We start from the raw sequence: 23,824 nt of genomic DNA on the forward strand, positions 1-23,824 counted from the left end.
TATTTGTGGTATTAGGACAATATGCAAGGCTGTGTGACGTCAAGAGCTTTCCATCACCGAAAGCCGCGTTCACAAGTCTGCAGGATTCCACGTGCAGTATATCTCTTCACTTCCGATCATGTCGAGTGAATAAATGAAATAAAAACCCATTCTCGATTCATGCCAACTCGTTTCTCGCCACCTCCAACTTGTCACCTATGGATTAGAAAGGAGTCTGAGGTTCCGATTGCAGGATAATTAGTTAGTTCCCAAAGAATGTAGTTTTCTTGGTGAAGTAAAAATGGATAAAAAGGAAATTATGTCATTTTGTTTTTTTTAATCTGATTTTGTTTGAACAGTATAACAGTCACTAACTGTGAAGACCGCTAGGTTACTTGTTGTAATAAATCGATTGAAAGGTAATTATACATTTCTATAAATTACAGAATAGTTTATTTATTTATTAATACTTATGGAAGATGAACAAACCAACGGCTCTGAGCATATACCAAACATGTGTAACAAAAATGAATATAACTGGAAATTTCATAAAGAAGAATATTTGTTAACCTCCATATATGCACTGTATGGACCCAAGAGCTCTTAAATGATGCATCATTCAGCATTGTACGTGCTGTGGTTACGATTTTTAGCCCATTCAGACACGATTTGGCAACTTTCATATATATATATATATATATATATATATATATATATATATATATATATATATATATATATATATATATATGTATATATATATATATATATATATATATATATATATATATATATACATATATATATATATATATATCTCTTCTTCTTTCGGCTGCTCCCGTTAGGGGTCGCCACAGCGAGTCATCAATATGATCCGCATAGTGATTTGGCACATGTTTTACACCGGATGCCCTTCCTGACACAACCCTGGTTGCCTCTTACGACACAAGGATCTGGTACACCTATTTTAACCGGGGTATAAGAAGAAGAAGAAGACACACACACACACACACACACACACACACACACACACACACACACACACACACACACACACACACACACTCACACCTCTCATCAGGGACTGATGGGACCGAACACCGTGCTAAATATATTTGATGGAAGTGAAGACCACAACGAAGGCAACAGCTTTGGTGGGAAAGAGGACTGTGTACATGGCGGCCAGTGTCGTGCCATTCCACACGTGTTTCCGATGCAGCCTAGGTCGACAGCTGCGGTGACTTTGATGAGATTGAGGGCCGAGCACATGGCACCTGGTGTTCCGCTGATCCACATGCGTTTTGGACGCAGCTTCGGTGGGGTCAAGGACCACACTGAATATGGATTGATGGGACCAAGCTTCGGTGTGACTGTGTGGAGATAGTGATTGGTGGCAGTGGCTTGCCATGTCCAGATGAGCGGGGATGTCCCTTGATGAGATCGGGTGAACCCCCGGAGGTGGAGGGGAAAACGCAGCATGAATAAGGAGGTGGCTTGTTCCATGAGTTGTGGTTCCTTGCTGGGGTGAAGATGGTTGCTTTGAGATCAAGGTAAGGCTCTGTTCGGTCTTAAAGACTTGCGAGTGGAGGAAATAAGTTGGAGATGGTATCACCACATCTCACAGCACTCTCAGTACCAGAGTATAGTTCAGACATCAGATTGATCATGGGGTGCCACCAAAACATGGAGGATGTTGAGGTCACAGAGAGATTCACTTACCTTGGCATTGATATTAATGTCTCTACTGGCTGTGAGCAAGAGGTCAATAGCCTAGGGAGTCAAGGATTCACTGGATCATGAGGTGTGGTGCTGTCAATACCTGTGCAGAAGGACGAAAGTCTGAGTCTTCAGGTCCTTGGTCCTTCTAGTCTTGTTCTATGGATGTGAGACTTGGACTCTGACCAGGGATCTGACATTGAGACTTAATTCCTTTGGTACCAGGTCTCTTCAGAAAATTATTGGCTAACGCTGGTTGGACTTTGTGTCCAAAGAGCGGTTGCTGAGAGAGACTCAAATGAGATTTGTTACCTGCATCGTCCGCGAGCGTCAGCTGTGTCTGTAAGGACATGTGGCTCATTTTCCTGATGCTGATCCTGTTCACCAGATTTTCTCAGCGAGGTAGCCTCGTGAGTGGAGGGAGGCCAATGGGCTGACCAGTGCCTTGTGGTTGCAGCAGGTTGATCAGCATCTCAAGAAGATGGGGATGGGCCAGGCATATGCCTGGGGAATTGCCAGACAGAGACCCCTTGAGTACCGGTGGAGAGTGGATGCAGCGACACGCTGCTCCGGCGCATGCTCCCAAACCTGACATGACAACCGGTGGTGGCGGCGCATACACACACGCATCCATGAATCGTGATTATAAAAATGTAACACACACACACACACACACACACACACACACACACACACACACACACACACACACACACACACACACACACACACACACACACACACACACACACGGTCTTTGGTAAGACAAACTTCGCTCACATTTCAAAACGAGACAATTACTATAACTACTGTATCTGATCCTCGTCAAAGTTCTCATTTCACATCCTCAGCATAAAAGAATGTACATGCCATGTCACAGTAAATGCAACCAAATGAACCACACTTAGGTCCATGATTGGCTGTAGAAATGCAGTGACATTTCGTGCAAATCCAATCATGGAACAACATTCCCCATCATCAGACATCAGGATCAGTGCTTTATTTCCTCAAGCACGATAGTATCACGAAATGGAGTTGCTATTCATGCTAAGTTTATGACCCGTCATAAGTTGCTGTTAATGAAGCACTGAGGGGAGAGAACGAGAGAGAGTCATGATTGGGGCTATCTTCGAGTTGACTGAATAAAATTTCCAGGTTCATCCCATGATAACACCATCACACCAAAACACAAGACAATCATCTGAAGAGCACCTTTGTTGAACAAATGATCGGACTTAACTCACTGCAGGACAAAGAATAATCACTGGATATAAAATGCACGAGCATCACTTCAACACGTCCGAGCTTGTCAAATGGCTTTTAAGAATGAAATCCAAAGTGAAGAGTCTCACTTATTTGTTGAATTGTGAAGGCTTGTTCATGACATAAGCACAAAATACATGGTAAGACATCAACAGGAGCTTTTTGGATTTTCAATGAATATTCCTGGAGATCCGTGAAAGAAACAGCTCGCAATAAATGTAAAACTCAATTCAATATTCATCAATAACCATTAGGTCCCTCAACAGAAGTCATTGGGGTTGGATGTGTGTGTGTGTTTTAAAAATAAATCAAATAACAACCTAAACTGTTTTATTCGTGGCAGCATGTGGAGAGAATCACAATAAGACAAGCTCATTCTCTCCTGCACAATCAATCATCTCAGCATGCAGAGGAAGCAAAACATTAAAGCTGTTTATGTTTTGCAGCTTTCAAGTGACTGATGAAGTGCTTGAGAAACTCATAATAACAAATTTTCTTCTTGAAATTCAGTGTGTATGTGTGTCGATATCACGGAGTACGAGAGTACTCCATATGGAGGGATGATACAGGAAAAGAATTGGCCACCCATTCAAATGTGTACATAATTATATGCTCAAACTACTGTAGAGTGAAGTAATAAGCATTTAAAAACCATAACTTTTATTCTCGAGCGATTTCTGAACTACCAAGACTTAAAAAGACGCCACAATACATCGCTAAAGTACCACAACGAGAGATCACTAAACCACCAATTTGTACTTCTTATTCTGCTTCTTCCGCTCTCAAAACAATGTGAAACTGTAGCCCAACCTAATTCAATAACTGCTGAAGCCATGATGGCGATTCCAACGCGAGGAAGTTACTTTGTCTCTGGGCTAGTGTACGCAACCCAAAATGAAAAATAAAAATAAAACATTTATCGTTTCATTCAGAAAATAAATCAAACATAAATGTGGACTCAACCAAACCAGGCCAGGATCGTGGGAAGGGGGGAATAGGAACAGTACCATTTCAAAAGCGATACATATCCAAACCATCTCCCAAATCAACTGAAACAAGTATTAAAACAATTAAACAACATTGATGTTATTAAATAATAACAATAACAAATAACATTAACAATTGAATAAAACAATTAAATAACAAATAACAATTGAAAACAATAACATTGTAGATTGATTCAATCCACACCAAAATAACAAAATAGATAAACCAATGTCACCCGCAGGTGACCCGTATCTTGCTAAAAGGTGACCACATGTGACTTCTTTAAGGTCACACTGAGGTGAACAGAGCTGCTATCCACCAGGAGCGACTCCTTGAGGAATATCTGCCTACGAGAGATTCCGATGAGAATCGTTCTACAGATGAACCATGAAAAATATGCTTTTGCCTCATAACGTCACCAAATGACGTCATAATGTCTCAAGCTTGACATATCTAGAAAGCACTCATCGAGTTGTTCAATTTGAGGTACTACACGATATGGTTCCTAAAACTTGAAAATTTGACCTTGGGGTCAAATATGTTTGACCTGAGGCGCTAACCATGAAGGTCAAGGCCAATCGCCACCAAAAATTAATCAGCTGAGCGCCAGACCATGAACTATATTTCCATGAAGTTTGAAGACGATCCGATCAAAATTACTCAAAAAATAAGGGTTTCGTCGACTCCCCTGATTTGCGCCAAAGTGACCTTGACCTTTGACCTTGACCTTCAAAATTTTGTGCACTGAAAGGGACCTCTATAGGCCTCTGATATGCGAAGTTACAAAAATTTCCGATGATAACTGTGCTCTGCAGAATTTTTTATACGTGATTTACAGACAAAAAAAAATAAAAAATAAACAAAATAAATAAAATAAAACATATAAGCTGACTAACATATCTTGCAAAAACTTCGTTTTGGCAAGATAATAAAACATTGAGGATTTTATTCTTTTTTATAGTGATAATCGCATTGTTTTGCATATGTGGTAATCCACATCGTGGATTGAACCAAAAGCCAGGATTGAGGGGTTGGTGGGGGGGGGGGGGGGTAGAATGTACCACAATCCAAATTTAATATAACATCGATGGATTTAATCCAGACCAAAATAACAAAATATATAAAACATTAAGCAATTTATTGCTTTAAAAACTGCAAAACAAGAAAAAAAATACATTAAAAAAATGTAAAAACATAGAGGGATGAAATGTCAAAAAAACAACACCATTGGAATGACAGATTGGAATGACACCACATTACGATGCCTCAATATGACACCACAATCCTTATGGATTACCATCACGATATCTTTAACGTTGTTCTATCACAATTCCACAACAAAAGTAAAATGTCAAAAGATGTTGTGATGGTAATACATAAGAAGATTGTGGTGTCGCATTGTGGCATCGTGATGTGGTGTTATTCCTACCTTATTATTCGTCTTCTTCATCATCCATCACAATCCCACAACAAAAGTAAAATGTAAAATGATGTCCTGATGGTAACCCAGAAGAATATTGTGGTGTCGCATTGTGGGATCGTGATGTGGTGTCATTCCTACATTGTTTGGTTGTTTTTTTAGATTTCATTCTTCTATATTTTTACTTTTTTTAATGTTTTTTTTTTCTTGTATATTTAGAGTTGCATGGTCTTCAATGACCGACATGCCACCCAACAGGTAGGGGAATAGAAAATCTCTATTTCTGCTGGGTTAACTTGGCGTGAATTGGCGTTCCTGAACACAACAGCGGTGAAATTGCTGACAAGACTGCTGAGTGAAGCCCGGAAGCGATACACATTGAGACTCGTAAGCACGGAACCAATTTGCCCATTCAATGGATTAATAACCAATTGTTTCAGCACTTTGGAGCTTGCTTCGGTTGACCACACAAGTTTTCGCATGGTCGCCCTGTGGCGATCAGATTAAATCAGTAAATTACAACAACGCGCACATAAACAATGGGAAAATTATTATGGGACGTAATGTAAAATTATGTGTAATGTAATACGTGACCTCAAGTCGTCAACGACACCCCCGTCCCCATGCTACACCAAGTACTCAACCCAAAGTCCTAAACCCAAAGTCCCTAAGCCCCCACCCCCACTCCCCCCCCCAACCTCAATCCCGAGTCTTCAAACCGCTCCCGACCGAGTCTTCAAATTCCGTCCAACTATAAGTCATAAAAACCGCTCTCCAGCAAAAGTCCTCAACTCTCCCACCACACTTCAAGTCCTCAACTCCCCTCCCCCAATGACTCCACCCTCCCATCCCCCCCACGCCATAAGTCATCCACCCCCTCTCCAAAGACAACCCCTTCTCCCAACTCTGTTTCTCCACCCCACCTAAGAATATGTTCTCAACCCGCACCCCGACCACAGACTCAAGCGTGACATACAATGCATCCTTCACAGTGACATCACTCGCCTCAGTCAGAGCATACACAGAGACCAGGGAAATGACACCCAAGGAGTGACGAATCCTCAGTCTCATAATACTGGTGTTGCCTCAGTTATCATGGGAGTCAGCTGTGTCGTTGGACACAGCGACAGCAACTCCTTGGTTATGGTAACCATCAGAGCGACCACAACCACCCGGCAAGATCTCACCACTATATGGTCTCCAAACCTCAGAGAGTGCTGCAATACCGATGTACAAACGCTTGAGCTTAGATGATAACAGAAACAGGTGATCATCCTCTCTTTGGGATAGGACATTTCAGGCACCCACCGAAAAGCACCTCCTCAGGTTAACCCAAGGAGATGTCCATCTGGTGGACAACACCTCAGCACCACCCTGCCATATGCCACCGGAATCTGGACCAGGAAGGTTAATCCGTGTTTTTCCACCGATCATCAAATAATGGGGATCCTGAAGGCTGCCCTATGAAGGACAGCTGCACAGGAGGTACTCCCATCGAGTGGGTTTTTTAGTTTTCTTTGGGTTTTTTTTTAAATGTGTTTTGTGGAATGAAGTGTTTTATGGTGGCTGGAGTGAGAATCCTGCAACCAACCTCCAAGAAAAAGGTTAACCCAACTGCAGGATGACGTCGCAGACACAGTTGGGCACCAGATGTGATCGTTGGCTCACAAGGAGCTTATCCTTCCATTGATAGAGATATGGGACTTGTGAAGAAGTGGGTGGGGGGGGGGCAGGGGCGGTAGTCCAGGGTTGAATGAAATGGGGTAGGTTATAACAGCACGTTAATACAGCACGCGGAGACCGCCCCAAGAAGTCCATGGGGAATGGAGAGGGGAGGGTGTTTGGGAGGTGGTAAGCATGAGTGATGGCAGCATGGGGGGAAGGGAAGGAGGTGTTAGGAGTGGGGTCAATTCTACAGTTAAAATTTTGAAATTTGGCTCACATTTAGAGATTCTAGAGGTTAGCGCAGGTGTTTAAACTAAAAAAAAAAGCCATGGACACTGGTGTCTCTGGGCGTTTATAAGCATTGCGATGTATCCAGCGATTCATAGGCATGAAGATGAGGCATTTGATGATATGAGTTAGGAAAGTGAAGCAAAAACAATTGAGTGCTTTATCGTTAAGAAACCATTGCGGCCTGTTCCAAGTGAAGGCATTGTTGAGCAGGTCAAACAAAATGGTGAATGAAGACCCCAGCAAGCTGACAGAGGGCTGACTCAGGGGCTGACCAAGGATGACGCCTTGGTAATGTATAATTAAATAAGGCCGTTAATTATCTTCAAAAGGGTTGTTCAAATTAACCCAAACACCCAATTTTCATTCAAGCACTATCTTGAGTCCCGTTAGTATGCATGCAAAGTTTGGGGCCACTAGGTTTTCTTGGCTTGGGAGTAATGGAGGAGACACATACACACACACACACACACACACACACACACACACACACACACACACACACACACACACACACACACACACACACACACACACACACACACACACACACGTTCAAAACATAACTGAGCTGGCCCACAAGTGTGTTTTGAGCTTATAAATCTGTGGCATACTCATCCTGATATTAATGCTATGTCTAGTATGGCGAATACATGGAACCTGAGCAGATTGTACAAGAGTTTGCGTTACGTTTGTCATGTTCTGCAAAGCCAAGCACACGAGGGTGGACAATCTCGTGCATAAAAACCCATCATTGCCATGCGATAATACCAGAGCTCAACAGCCATTGAATTGCATGGTTGGGTGATGCTGCACATTTCCCCCCAACGTGATTAGATACCGTGGAAACAAGGGATCCACGGAAGGAAAACAGCACCAATCAGGTTGGCCGTGTGTTTTATTAAATGTGAGAGTGGATTCAGTGGAACGCTGCAACTTAAGCATTTGGCAAGTCAAAAACAAGGGACTTTCTTTGTGTGTTGTGGCAAGCAAAGTGTTCCAATGTGCCCAATCCATAGCCGACGAAGTCCTCATTGACCCATCGATCAAAGTGATTTCACATCAACAGGGAATCTTGTCATTTCATGCCCAACAAGAAGCTTAAATTCACGAAGCAATGCAAAGCCTTATGCTTATCAGATTTGGAAAGTGGTTCTTAACCATGGCGTAGGTTTTGAAAATTACTTCAAAGGTCGAAAAAAAAACAGCAATGATCCCACATCCCACAAAAAGAGCAATTGTTCCCATAAGGTCCGCATGGTCGCTCCACAATCAAGTTACAATAAAACATGGGTTCTTTGACATGAGAAGGTACAATCACTGTTGATAATGCATTGGCTGTTATTATTTTATTTCAGAATTCATTCTCGTGAATTAGACCACAATCAGATGGTGATTGCAATAATTGGTGAACATGAGAAAATGAATAAAATTGAGTTGTATTGACAACACGCACCAACTTTGGCATGGATTGCGAATCAAAAATCGTTATTACAGAGAACATGGTCCCCATTCAAGCTCTGCAGTGATTGACCTTTCTGGCTTTAAACTGTGATTACAAACATTTGAGTTCATGTGAGAAGGGGAAAAAAACCTCATTGATATACCCGAGAAAATAATGGGTATAAGAACAGCTTTCTTTGTGAAAAATTATTCAAAAGATGAGGAAAAATATAATTGCTTAAATCTGATATAAAAAACCCCTTACATGTGTATTCTAGTTCATAGGTAGTTTGTCGAGCCAAAAGCTGTTGAGAGAGACAGAGACAGAGGAAGACAGAGAGAGAAAGAAAGAGAGAGAGATAAAGAGAGAGAGATAAAGAGAGAGAGATAAAGAGAGAGAGATAAAGAGAGAAAGATAAAGAAAGAAAGATAAAGAGAGAGAGATAAAGAGAGAGAGATAAAGAGAGAGAGATAAAGAGATAAAGAGATAAAGAGATAAAGAGATAAAGAGATAAAGAGAAAAAGAGAAAAAGAGAAAAAGAGAAAAAGAGAAAAAGAGAAAAAGAGATAAAGAGATAAAGAGATAAAGAGATAAAGAGATAAAGAGATAAAGAGATAAAGAGATAAAGAGATAAAGAGATAAAGAGATAAAGAGATAAAGAGATAAAGAGATAAAGAGATAAAGAGATAAAGAGAGAAAGAGAGAAAGAGAGAAAGAGAGAAAGAGAGAAAGAGAAAAAGAGAAAAAGAGAGAAAGAGAGAAAGAGAGAAAGAGAGAAAGAGAGAAAGAGAGAAAGAGAGAAAGAGAGAAAGAGAGAAAGAGAGAAAGAGAGAAAGAGAAAAAGAGAAAAAGAGAAAAGAGAAAAAGAGAAAAAGAGAAAAAGAGAAAAAGAGAAAAAGAGAAAAAGAGAAAGAGAAAGAGAAAGAGAAAGAGAAAGGGAGAGGGAGAGGGAGAGAGAGAGAGAGAGAGAGAGAGAGAGAGAGAGAGAGAGAGAGAGAGAGAGAGAGAGAGAGAGAGAGAGAGAGAGAGAGAGAGAGAGCAAATTCAGGCCAGCACCATTTTCCAAACAAGTTTTGTTCAGTATGCCCATTCTTTGCTCTAATATTATTTCGGCTTCTTCTTCTTCTTCTTCTTCTTCTTCTTCTTCTTCTTCTTCTTCTTCTTCATTAATTGCCAAAATTATCCTAACATTGTTGTGGGATTGGCTCAGGCAAGCGTGACCCAATCTTTCGTGAACCGGCTGTCCAGGCCTGACGTTCGACTCAGGTTGGGGAAGGAATTTGTAATTTGCTCATGGTCCCGGCGATAGCTCGCCGACTCTTCACAAAAGACACTGTGGGATGTTTAACGTATATGAACCTGTGTTGGCAAATGGGATGCCAGTTTAACATCCATCAGAGGGACGGCACACACGCTGATGAATCACCCTGCCTATGAAACACCGAGAGGGGAGGTGTTTATACCTGGGCTGAGATTCAAACCCATGCGAGACAGCTTAGAGGTGAGTGTTCATACATCTCGGCCATCCTGCCAGTCACATCCTTTACTATAATACCCAATCCAAAGTACAAATCAAAGTATTATCAGGGACGATAATAGGAAAGTCCACCATAGACCATATATAAGCTCCTGAATGTGGACCCATTAGGCAGAATGGCAAAACAGCCTAAAACCAATATTTATTGATGTTGTCATTACAGTCACGTTACATCCAAATCATTTAAAAGGAAAAGGAAATGCCTTCCATCGCTCTGATCACGACTGTCATTCGTGATTGATAGCCTTCTCTTTCGGCGAGCTTCGATCAACTCACCGCGTTTTCCTGGCACTGAAGGCTCGAGCTGTTGATACGCAGAGCCGGCACACGCTCCATCCGTCCACTGATCCACACCACACACTCGTAACCATGTTGGCCGGACTGCGGCTGCGGAAGGTTCCGGGTACTCAGGGAAATCCGCCGCAGAACTCCCACCGGCAACAGGATGGGTGCAGAAGGGAGCAGCTGGGGACATTCCTAGGAAAAACGAGCACAGACAGGGCAGTTTCAAGTGGAGACTCAATCAGCATGCTCAGATCCCTGAAGGCAGGGGAATTTAAGAGAAGGCAAAAGCAGGAAAAGGAAGATTCGAACCAGGCATGACAAAAACACAAAATGCACAAAAAATGACATCAAACGAAAAGCAAATAAAACAAGAGAGTAGGGTCACCAAGATGTAGGTCAACTTCTGCCAACTTGCCATTCATATCGGGGGTAAAAGGGGTGAAACAAAATGAGGTCAAAACGAATGAAATGATTGATGAAGGAGTAAATGTTTTCATTCATTCCCAATACTTTTGTCACCACGGGAGCTTGACAAGCCCAATAGGCTAAAAGCTCAGTGGAGTTCCGCAGCGGAGAAAGGTCCCAATGAGGCAAGGTGATTACTTTAATTCTGTGCTCGGCCAATAAAAGGAAAAAACAATATTGAATATCGAGCCAGGTGCCAATGGATCATTAACAAATCGGATAGAAGCTTTACACGTTTCCTCCGAGCAGTGTGTACTTCAGGATGCAACAACCAGGGCGACAGCAAATTGTTGGATTTTATCCCTTTCGGAATGAAACCCAGGGCCGACAACTTCAGGTGGAGAACGTCTCGACAAAACGATGCTGTTCAAGGTGGATAGAGCTTCCGAAGAAAATACTGGCATCGTTCAAAAGAGACGGATGAAAGACAACGCATTCAAAATGAAGAAAAACATTGGGGAAATAAAAGGTGATGTATGAAGGGAATGAGATAAAACATAATGAATGGACATAAAGGATTTGAGGTTGCACACGCAGGAAGTAGACAAGGATTGATAAATGTTAGGACAAAGATGGACATGACGAAGAGAAGGGAGATGATTTCAGAGGTGGTTGACACTGTTGATAGAGCCTAGTCGAATTTTTTTTTTTTAATCATTTTGATGAAACAAATTGCTGAAGCAGTTTTGGAAATTGAAAAAAGAAAATGGTCACAGTGCTCTGTGGGATGTCAGGATATCTCGGAGGTGGCCTACTTGCCTTTTTGAGCTGTCAAGTTCGAGTTTAATTTGAAAGCCGAGAATAAACTGTCGGCCTGCTGCTTTGTGCAGTCAGGCTGTTGCATCAAAGAGTACATCTTCATTCGGAGGGGATGCTCAGACGGCTGTCTCAAATGCCGGCATGTGATTGTGAATGCTAAAGATCCCATGCTATCCAGCAAAAAGGTCGGCATTGAGTATTGTTATCCTGGTCAAATTATATAATGTTTTTTTTCTTTTAAATCTTTCGGAAGGGGTTGATAAGAGAGGAACTGCGTTGGGGATCAAGCCGTGTCCCCCCAAAACGATGCCTCTGTGAGTTGTTAGGTTCTGCATATGCGAAGAGTGGAAGAAATTCCTGAAAAAGGCCAATTTTACAAAAAAAAAGGCCAAAAAGAAGTTCCTGAAAAAGGCCAAGCGCGATGCAAGAAGTAACCCCTTGAGGATGATTTTTCAGGAATTACCTCTGCCGCCGAAGGTGGACAGAGGTTGTGTTTTCACCTCTGTGTGTTTGTCTGTCTGTGAACAGGATATTTCAAAAACTTGTGTTTGCATTCAGCCAAAATTTGGTGGACAGGTTGGGCATGTGACAAGGACGAATTGATTAGATTTTGGTGAACATCCGGATCCATGCCACACACCATGCTAGAATCTTTTAGGTGATTCTTCAACATTGAAAGATCGGGCCAAAAACGATATATGGCACGATATCTCAAAAAGTTGTGGATGGATTCGGATGAAACTTGGCAGACAGGTTGGGTGTATGACGAGAAAGAATTGATTCAATTTTGGTGAAGATCCGAATCCAAGATTTTTTTTTTTATCTGATAATTCACCATTGAGTGAGAGGGCTAAAAACTATATATGTAGAGCATGAAATCTCAAAAAGTTAAGGATGTATTTCGCCAAAACTTTGTGGACAGGTTGGGCGTGTCACAGGGACGGATTGATTTAATTTTGGTTCAGATCAGCAGATCCAGCCTATGAGTGGGATACCAAACGTAAACTCTTCAACCTGGCGGAGGTATGCACTCTACCGAGTGCCATTCCAGTTAATTTTTGTTTTCAAAAACAGTTTCTACACAAACGTTCAAATACAGTGAATATCTGCATAATATTCCAGGAAAATGACAGTCATCTTTCCATTACATATAAATTCTCAAATACTTTAACACTAACAGAGGCCACAGTTTTAACACTTTCATGAAAAAGGAAATCCCGATGTTGGCTAAACGGTTAAGGTGGCTGGCTTAATATTTTAGGGTCTTGAGTTTGAGCCCCTGTCATCCTGTAAAATAACACCAGGTGGGCCACCTCAGGCTGTCATCCTTCTGAGGTAGGCAAAGTGAGTACCAGCTTAATGGAAACAGGAGGCACTGCATCAGTGGCATAGCTACACCCCCAACAATGATGCAACAAGCATCCACAAGCTGCATACGAAGTAATAATAATAATGAGGCATATATTCTGCAGTGAACCATCATGTCCCAAACCTCCTCCGCCCGTCCCCCCCCAACCCCCAATAACTTTGTGATACGTGTAAATGTAACCATTTTACAAAGCACCATAAAGAAAAATTTTAAAAATCAATAGATTCACCTTCTGTGCATATAAATTGCTCAAGCACATCCCATTTCAATCCTATTTCTTGAAAAAACAAAATGGCTGCTTCCAAAAGACTGAAATGGCAATCGTAGAGCGTATAGTCTCGCCTCGCTCACTCAGTCTGAACAAAAATACCGTCGTTAACCAAACACGCAACTATTATGGGCCACTGCTATTACGGCCCATATACCTGTATCATACATGCACCCTGTTATGTCATATACATCACCATTATCCAAAGCTTGACTGATTGATTATTAGGATAGTTAAGGACCACTTTTGTGCACATTTAAGGCTAACTTGTATCAATAAAGGTGGACACGAAAAAAAATTCAAACTATATTCCTTCTGGATAGTCGATCATATGTAAGAAGTTTCGCATCAACCTGTTCAGCGGTTCTGGAGAAGAAGATTTTTTTTTATGTTTTTTTTTTTTTTCAATCAAATATGGCTGGCTGACCACATGACCGATGATGTCGTAAATGTCATTCTTCACTCACATTGGATTGTAGATCAAATAAATGACGTTTCAGATTTTTTGGATAAGGATTTCGATTCAACCAATTGTGGCTGGAATACCACTTAACTGATGACGTCATCGTTATCATGCTATACATACCCCAAGAGAGTAGTATGGAAGATGTCCAATTTTTTTCCCGTTAATCCAATATGGCCACCATACCTGCATGTGAGCTACGACGTCAGAGGTATCGGTAAAATATTCTCCATGGGAAGTCTCTCCTATGTTTAAAGTTTTTCATCGATCAGCCAGCTCGGTTACAGAGGAAAGAAAAACCTTTTAAGCGAAAATTTTTGGACGAAGACAGACACACAGACACACAGACAATTGCCTCACCACTAATAAGGGCAAACTAGAGTGATCTAACAACCTCTGAAAGTAGCTACTCTTGACCAATGGTAGTAAGAGGCGAGCACACGTTAGCACTTCACGTCATTGCCTGAGAACATCTGCCACAAGGTCGATGTCCCAATACACACCACTTTGCCCGACTTAGGGCCAAATGAACTTATGCAGCCGGACTCCAATGTTGAATCACATATTTTCAGGTTTTTGTTCATCTTCATCAGTTTTTATTACAGTCTAATAATCCGAATCAAGTTTCATCCGAATCCGTGCCCAACTTTTTGAGATATCCTGTGCACAAACAAACAAACAGACGGACAGAAAGGGGTGAAAACATAACCTCCTTCACCTTCGGTGAGCCCTGTCGGTGAGGAGGCAAATATAGTAATTGTCTGCAATAATATATTTATATACGAGGAAGCCAGTAGGACTTCCTATATAGGAATGGCACAGACACTCCATATGTTGAATCCGACACAAATCCTCAGATAAATCTACCATAATACAAACTTACAATCCTATTCTCATTCTTCTTCTTCTTCTTCTTCTTCTTCTTCTTCTTCTTCTTCTTCTTCTGTCCAGACAGCCCAACTTAAAATTGGTTTAAGCCCAGTACTCGGATTAAACACGAATCTACTGCATCGTACAGTGTGAATGTCGACGACTACTCGAAATTTTCACAACTCAAAAGGATTCAACAGAGTACCAGAGATGCACAGCTATGCGTCGAGCGATGAAGGGCCGAGAGTGGTGGTGGGATTATGCCCGTCAATCAGGCTGGTGAGGGTGGGCCTGCGGTCGAGCCAGCTTTTCTCGCTGACAATTGTTATAATTCTACGTAGTACTGAATAGGAGGTAGGGGATATGCTGAAGCTGAACTACTTCCATTTCACAATGATCCAAAAACTCAAGCTGAAGTAAAAGTCTGAGCTTCTGCAGAACATATTTTAACTTGATGGTATTTCATGGACGCTAGAATAGATCGCTAAAGTATGAATCGGGATATCGGTAAAACGCCTAATTGTACTTCTTCTTTGATTGTTTTCAGCAGCTGAGCACAATGAAGGCTGAAGCGATTACAACGAGGAAAAAGCAAAGATGAAGTCATCAGGAGGAACCTGGACAGGATTCGGGTTTCAGCTGCTACTCCACAGCCCTCAAAATCCATCCAGACACAGCCGCGTGAGCCTTATTCAAAATAAATAAATAAATAAATAACCCAGACTCAAAAAAATAAATAATTCTGGCTGCCAGACAATGCGTTCAATCAAGTTGAGACGTAAAACGTGTATTTCCAATCACTACTAGATCATAATTTTGAAGTTTCACGTCGATTGATGCAGCGGTTCAAGAGAGAGAATGAAAAAAAAATTCCCTTCAATCCAATATGGCTGCCAAACCATGTGACCTCTCAAATATTTGTGAAAACCCTGGTATCCCCGAGGGTTGGGGAACATGTTTATGGAGTTTCCCCTCGATCTGTCCAGCCGTTCTGGAGAAGAGGATTTTTTTTAAAGGTTTTCAGGTAAATCCAATATGACTGCCAAACCACGTGACCTATGATGTCATAAGTGGAGAATTTTTGTTCCTCATGGAAAGGTGATCACACTGTAAAGTTTCACTTCGATCTGTTCAGCCATTTCAGAGAAATTGATTTATGAATGTTTTTTTGTTAAAATCAATATGGCTGACGAACAAAATTTATGATGTCATAATTTTTTTTCCCAAACACAATTTAGCCCAAGATGACACAAACATTTTCATGCAGATCGGATGAAGCATTCAACGCGTGCAATTATGACGTCAATACAAAGCCACCTATGACATCATCAAAAAACAAGAGCTCAAGTGAGCACAATATACGCCCGAACAAGAAGGTATATACAGAATTGAGCTACTACATGGAAAACAGCATCCTAATTGCCATGGCAACCACTTTAGATGACGAACGTATGTCGCGACACACTGTCTCCACAGTCTGTACCTATGTGCCAAATATGTAACGTGAAAGTTGAAAACTTTGGGAGTTAGAGTGCGGACAGGAACGGACAGACAACCAGTATCACATAATACGCCCATATATGTATATATATATATATATATATATATATATATATATATATATATATATATATATATATATATATATATATATATATATATATATATATATATATATATATATATATCTCGGGCGTATAAAAAAATCAAACTTGTTTCTCATGGGGGAGTACTTCAGATGTGCCAAGTTTCAATTTTTTTCCATGGAGCGGTATCAGAGATACAGAGGTCTAAAGTTTTTCCTTTTTTTCCCAACATGGAATCACGATTATCAGTAAAACATTCTCCATGAGTCGTCGCACCGATGGTGAAAATATCGTGCCAATCGGATTATCGGTTGCAGAGAAAACAGAGAAAATTAGCGTGGACGTACGGACGGACGGACAATCCGAAAACATCATGCCTCCGGCGACTTTGTCAGCGGAGGAATAAAATATAACTTTCAATCGAAATAAAGTTGTTCTTCGATCATAAACTGACGTTTGTGGACAGACGGACGGGCAGACAGTCATAAATGAACCGGTTCCTTCAACCCGATTTTCACTTTGTGTGCGTGGGGTAAAAAAAAACATGGAAAAGGATGTTTGGATTGTCACAGAAATTTTTATGTGGAACCATAGCAACATCCTTCTTTGAATAATGGTTGTGCCTAGAAATGACACAAAACATCTCATTGCAACTTGAGTTCACAATCACCACAAACACAAGCTTGATAATGTGTGTGTGTGTGTGTGTGTGTGTGTGTGTGTGTGTGTGTGTGTGTGTGTGTGTGTGTGTGTGTGTGTGTGTGTGTGTGTGTGTGTGTGTGTGTGTGTGTGTGTGTGTGTGTGTGTGTCATATATTAAGATAAACATGAGAAAGTGTGTGTGAGATATTTATACAAATACTATATATATATATATATGGAAACCATTTAAACCCATTTCAGTGGTTGCTCGGAGACAAGAAAGCAGGTTAAAAAAAACGTTTATAAACCGTTTGAATATGTGAACAACAGTTTGATCCAGTGGTGAGTGGGGTGGTTGTGTTTGTTGGTGGACATGTTATATTTAAGGTAATATGTGCATGATTTAATGTATTATCACATAAAGAATGTGTGATGGGAGTTGTAACTGTGTGATAATACATTAAATCCTCAAGCGAGTAGAGACTGTTTAGTGATGTTGCATTGATGGGTTGACTGACTGCATGGACGCAACTGAGGTTGTGGATCTCCTGATGTAGGTAATCTACTGATGTGGATCCGTGAGGTTGTGGATCCACTGTTTGAAGAGGTTCTGGGCTGAAAGGATCAAAAACCTCAAGGAAGAACGGTTCCCAGCTGTTGATCCATGCGGTAAGGAAACTATTCACTCACTTTCAGGTTAAAGTTCTTACTTTGGGTCAGGGAAACATGTTTTGAGGTTAACATCATTTACAGAAATCCTTTAAATTATATTATATTTCAGGAATAGCCGATACTGTACAATTGTGTGTGTGTGTGTGTGTGTGTGTGTGTGTGTGTGTGTGTGTGTGTGTGTGTGTGTGTGTGTGTGTGTGTGTGTGTGCGCGTGCGTGCGTGATAACTGTTCAATATTTCACTGGTCCAATTCATATTTGGAAACGATCAACCTACACTATCACTTTAAATGGAAACATGGATGGACAAGGAACAACCATTATTCGAAGAAAGATGTCACGTTGGTTCCACATGATAATCTATTCTGACCATCTCTACCTTGTTTACATACATTTTAGCATATTGTTATATTTGTGGGGGTAGATGGAGGAATCCCATTGCGAAGATAGGATTGTACAAGCAAAGTACCCGCCCATGAGCGGGTACAGTTATCTGTTGAATGGCGTTGGTCCCATCTCGATCGGATGAAATTGAGAAATTGACGTTATCCGGTGACCTTGACCCCATGACCTTTGACCTTGATCCCCTTATGTCCGTTCCCAAGGATCACATATGCCAAGTTTCATCTCATTCTATCCAACGGTTTGGCCGTCTATACAGGACAAACAAACATGAAAAATTGACGTTTTAGTCAATTTATGACATCATAACTCGAAAACCGGAAGTCAGAAGTGAATGTCATCAATCAACTGTGTCATTTAATTTTGATTATCTGTCGAATGGCGTTGGTCCCATCTCGATCAGATGAAATTGAGAAATTGAAGTTACCCGGTGACCTTGACCCCTTTACCCCATGACCTTTGACCTTGAACTTGACCCCCCCCCCCATGTCCGTTCTCATGTCCCAAGGATCACTCATGCCAAGTTTCATCTCATTCCATCCAACGGTTCGGCCGCCTATAAAGGATGAACAAACAAACAAACAAACAAATTCTATTTTTTTAGTATAGTAAATAGGGCAGCATGGTCGGTGGACGAGCAGGAGACATCTCGATGTAAATTAAGGAGAGAAAACTGTGAGCTTAAGATTGTTACATGCCACCACATGGGGGGCGGTGCTGTGTAAATTAGGTCGGGTTTAAGGATAATTTATCTCGGTATGTGGTTGCCCCCTGTGACCTTTTCCTACGTTTTTGCATTTACCTGCCAGCAATAAAAGAATTACGTTCTGATAACAACAGAGCCAAACATTTCCGAGCAGACAAAAGAAACCCCACATTCCCGGCTTGATAACGGCAAGCCACGCCCCTGAGGCTGATGATTCGTTGGGGTGACGTTAGAAGATGCAAGAGAGACAAGAGGGCATGATTGGGAAGAGGAGATAGTTGGGTGAGGTACGTGATTGAGATGGAGGTTCTCACTGGCTTGCTTCTCCTCGACATGATGAAGAAGGCTGCGCGATTCTCGTGTTCATGCTGTGTGAATTTGCCCGTGTGCTGGAGAACGACGTTAGTCATTACTGTTCGATTGATTCGCAAAGTTGTGAACAAGAGAAGCGGAGAGAGAATGAGAGAATAAGAGGAGCGTGTCTCTCAGGATAACTTGGCGTTATCCCGTTGTATGTTCGAGGAAGGAGGCGGGCCATGGTTGTAAACGGACCCAGTGCTAAGAGAGGAACGGTGTGTCAAGTTCATTTATGAGAAGAGGCTGCATGGTGGTTTCTTGTTACCTCACATATTACCTCACATACGCTTCCCACACAGAAAGCGACTTGGCGCCATTTTGAGTGTGGCTTGCCACGCAGGACGACGCGGTTCGATCACCAAGCTCCTAAAAGATCATCTCTGGACACACAGCTAAGTGCCAGGAGAAAGGAGAGATTTTCTTATATTTTATCTTTCCCCTTGTCTGTATTTGAGAGTGTGTGCAGACATCTCAAAATTATCTTCAGTTTAACCTCGCGTTTTTATCACACGTCAATTTATTTCCATTATAAATATTGGTTCACGAAAAAATATTTTCACGAAAAAAATTAGTGACCACTATATTCGTTATTATTTTGCCAAAACGAAGTTTTTGCAAGATATGTTAGTCAGCTTGTATGTTTTTTTTTTGTTTGTTTTTTTTCGTCTGAAATCACGTATCGATCACTGCAGAGCACAGTTATCATTGGAAATTTTTGTAACTTCGCATATCAGAGTCCTATAGAGGTCCCTTTCAGCGCATAAATTTTCAAGGTCACTTTGTCGCAAATCTGGCGAGTCGACAAAACCCTTATTTTTTGAGTAATTTTGATCGGATCGTCTTCAAACTTCATGGGAATATAGTTCATCGTCTGGTGCTCAGCTGATTAATTTTTGGTGGCGATCGGCCTTGACCTTCATGATTAGCGCTGGAGGTCGAAAGTTTTTGACACCAAGGTCAAATTTTGAAATCTTAGATACCATATCGAGTAATACCTCAAATGAAAGCGCTTGATAAGTGCTTTCCAGATCTGTCAAAAGTTTGACGCTATGACGTCATTTGATGACGTCATGACGAAAAAACGGATTTTTCATGAAAATTTTATTTCCTCAGTTCTCATCAAAATCTCTTGATATTTCATGTACAACAGTCCTGGAGAGATACCATTAACCGTATGAAAATATAAAGGTCAAGGTCACAAAAAGGTCAAGCATCAAGGTCGACGAAACCCTTATATTTTGAGTAACTTTAATCGAATAAATAAGTCACTCATGTTCACATTTTGGCAAGATACTGGTCACCCTGGGCGTGACATTGGTTTATTTTTGTTGTGTGTCTGTATCTTTCTGTCTGTCTGTCTCAATGTCTGTCTGTCCTGAGCATAGCTCCGTGGGTTTTGATCCGATCATGATAAAATTTTGGTGGGAGGTTTATATCATGATCCAGTTGTGTTTTCCTGAAAATGGGCGTGGTGCGCCCATTGTGGGCGGAACCACGCCCAAAAAAACGTGTCTTTAGGGGGTAGCCGATTTCAAATTGCATCTTCTCTTTGGGGGTTTGTCGAATCTGGCAGGGATTTCGGTATTTGGTTAGCCCAATGGCACCTGCATAGCCCCACGGAGCTCGATTTTTCATTTTTGTCCCAAGGTCAAGGTCACGAGGTCACGAACTTAGAAAATTGCGAATTTTGACGTGAAAAAAATTTCTTCTCCGAGGGGTTTGTCGAATCTGGCAGGGGTTTCGGTAATTTGGTTAGCCCAATGGCACCTGCATAGCCCCACAGAGCTCGATTTTTCATTTTCGTCCCAAGGTCAAGGCCACAAGGTCACAAACTTAGAAAATTGCGAATTGTGTTTTCAGGGGGTAGCCAATTTCAATTTGCATCTTCTCCTAGGGGGTTTGTCGAATCTGGCAGGGTTTCGGTATTTGGTTAGCCCAACGGCACCTGCATAGCCCCACGGAGCTCGATTTTTCAATTTCGTCCCAAGGTCAAGGTCACGAACTTGGAAAATTGCGATTTTGACATAAAAATCCATCTTCTCCGAGGGGTTTGTCAAATCTGGCAGAGGTTTCGGTATTTGGTTAGCCCAATGGCACCTGCATAGCCTCACGGAGCTCGATTTTTCATTTTCGTCCCAAGGTCAAGGTCACAAGGTCACAAATTTAGAAAATTGCGAATTTTGACAGAAAAATCATACGACCACCCAAACTTTGAGAGCAAGGATGACAATATTTTTTATGCATAATCTTGAGGTCAATCCCCACCTAAAGTCTTGAAACCATTTTGCTCTATCTCGAGCACCTTGCCTGTGGCGCCCCCTTCAAGTTTGTTTTTACGCTGATTTCATCAAAGTATGGATAATCAGAGGAGTGCGAAATGCCATATAGCCTATATGACATTGTATTGTTCCTGGAATGTTCCAGACGAAGTTTTGCACCAAAGGTCATAATCCTTGACCTTTGACCTTTAAAGTTCACAAAGGTTAAATTTTCAAAGTTGTGGGAATCGAACCGGGTTTTCGACCTTCTTCGACGAACTAACTCCAATAAGCTATTAATAAGCAATAAGCTATAAACGTATCCTGTTTCCTTATTTTAATGTCCACAACATTGTTTTGTGACCTTTAAAGGTTATGCAAAGGTCCAATTTTTTAAGTTGTTGAACGAAACCGGGTTTTCGACATTTTGCAGCTAATACAGAGATGCCAACTTTTGGAAATCAGAATTAGGGAGGATTTTCAACCGACACCAAATTATGTGCGCCAAGCGCACATCTCGAGCGCGGAGCGCTCGACCCTTGCGCCGGGGTCCATGGCCCGCCTTAGGGCCCTGGAAGCTCTGGGGTTCTAGACGCTCTCTAGTGCCCTCTGAGCCCTATTTTGGAGCATTTAACATGTTAAGAATTCCCACTTTTTGAACAAAAAAAGGGGAAAATTGTGCACTTTTTAATGTTACATGTATGTTAATATTAGTAAGTTAGGGGACAATCAAAGATTAACAAAAAGCACAAAAGAAGCAATATTTTTCTTACCTTACTGGCTGGTACTACTGCTGCTTGCTTTTTCCATGGCAGCTTTGCTGAGTGACAGCTGTGTGGCTCTTTTAGCCCTTCTGATTATGTCTTTGCTGTATTCTCTCTGGTAGCAAGGGGTGCTATGAGCTAGTTTTTCAATTAAGAGAGCTTCCAGGGTTTTGACACTCAAATTGGGACGAAATTCAGTATGATTCTTCCGTACAAGACTGAGTGCCCGCTCACATGATGCGTTCGAATGAGGAATGACCAAGATTCCCTTCATCACTTTGCTCAAATTAGGATACTTCTTGGCACCAGTGCAGGGATCTGTGAGCTGTGAAATCCGATGCCACTGCTCATCCACTCTCACTGTCTCAGTAGCAATTGTAGCTATGGAGGCGTCTGCCTGGTAGTGAGCGAATTCACTCTCAAGACTGTCTATGTCACTATCACCGCCACTGAACAGACAGGGGAATTTCTTGATGAAAAACTCCACACAGTCAAACCCCACTTCTTGGTGTAGCTTAACATCCAGCACCTGAGCATGCTTGGCTAATTCATCACCTAGCGGCCAGGTTTTGAAGATGTAATTGCAGGCTTTCACATAATATGAGCGAACTGCACTGAAGAAACCTTGGATGTCTGACTCACTCAGAGTGAAGGTGGATTTCTTGAGACTCCTTTGTTCCCTTATATACAGTTTGGCATCGTTCCCAATCATGAGGTCCTCATCATTCTTCTGATGATTTCTGTCAGAGAAGGGTACATTTACCAGAGCAACCGATGACACCGATGGTTTCAAAAACCGTACGAAGATATCTTTCAGAAGACCATTCAATTCAGAAGACCAGAAGACCAAGATCAGGAGATGAATACAGGGTTCGTCTCTTTGGAGCAGAAGATTCCCCTTCTCAAAAAGCTTGTTAGCATATCGAAGGAAGAAACAATAGAGTTTTGTTTGTGGAGACAAGAACATCCTGTTGACACGTTTTTCTCTAGATTCCTGCACAGTGTTTGAGGAAGATGCGCTTTTAGTTGTAGAACTCGTAGTACACTTAGCCGCAGGGAGATCACACTTGCGTTTACTGCCAGCAGAAGAGGTCAGACTCGTAGTACCAGATCCAATTTTACGTTTGAGGAGAGAGCTTGAGGTAGGTGCAGCCAAGGAAGAAGACCTCTGATTCGAAGGTTTTGCTGAGCTTCTGTCAAGTGATTTGGCAAAAGCAGAACTTAACTTGGGTCCTTCTTTGCCTGTAGATGGGACTATCACAGTCTTTCTCGACTCTGAAGGGATCTGCTTTGTAGATGAACGTGATGAAGGGCCGGTGATGCTACCTGCTCTCAGCATTGGTTTTGGTGCTGTCCCTGCTGTCTTCTTCGCAGCAGATACTGCAGTGGTAGTGGTGAATGCTGCTCCACTAGTGCTTGATCCTGCAGTGCCAGTACTGGCAGTAGATACAGTGCCGTCCTTCTTGCTCGTTGTTAGAGTCTTGGCTACAGTTGGTTGCATTTTTCTTCGGACTTCTTCTTTGAAGAAGAGGCGAAGTGGCTCCCACTGTTCAATCAGCCTGTCTAGGCACTGACCAAGGGACAGCCACCTTGTTGCTACATGCTTCAGAATCTTGTGTGTCGGGGCATCACAGAGTTCTTGCAGTGCTTTCACTCCTTTG

At 41.7% G+C, this 23,824-nt stretch overlaps 1 protein-coding gene across 7 annotated transcripts in view; it reads right to left on the reverse strand.

Annotated features, from left to right (window-relative positions):
• Window positions 1-23,824, reverse strand: part of LOC147019454 (plexin-A4-like) — a 537,201-nt gene that overhangs the window by 218,421 nt on the left and 294,956 nt on the right. For all 7 annotated transcript variants that reach the window (XM_085893965.1, XM_085893967.1, XM_085893963.1 and 4 more), the window contains one exon: window positions 10,576-10,776. In XM_085893965.1, coding sequence (XP_085750091.1) covers window positions 10,576-10,776 — 201 coding nt within the window. The remainder of the gene's footprint in view (window positions 1-10,575; window positions 10,777-23,824) is intronic.

Source organism: Eptatretus burgeri, chromosome 9 (assembly GCF_056783735.1).
Source record: "Eptatretus burgeri isolate ZD-2024b chromosome 9, Ebu_testis_v1, whole genome shotgun sequence".
Classification (NCBI taxonomy): domain Eukaryota; kingdom Metazoa; phylum Chordata; class Myxini; order Myxiniformes; family Myxinidae; genus Eptatretus; species Eptatretus burgeri.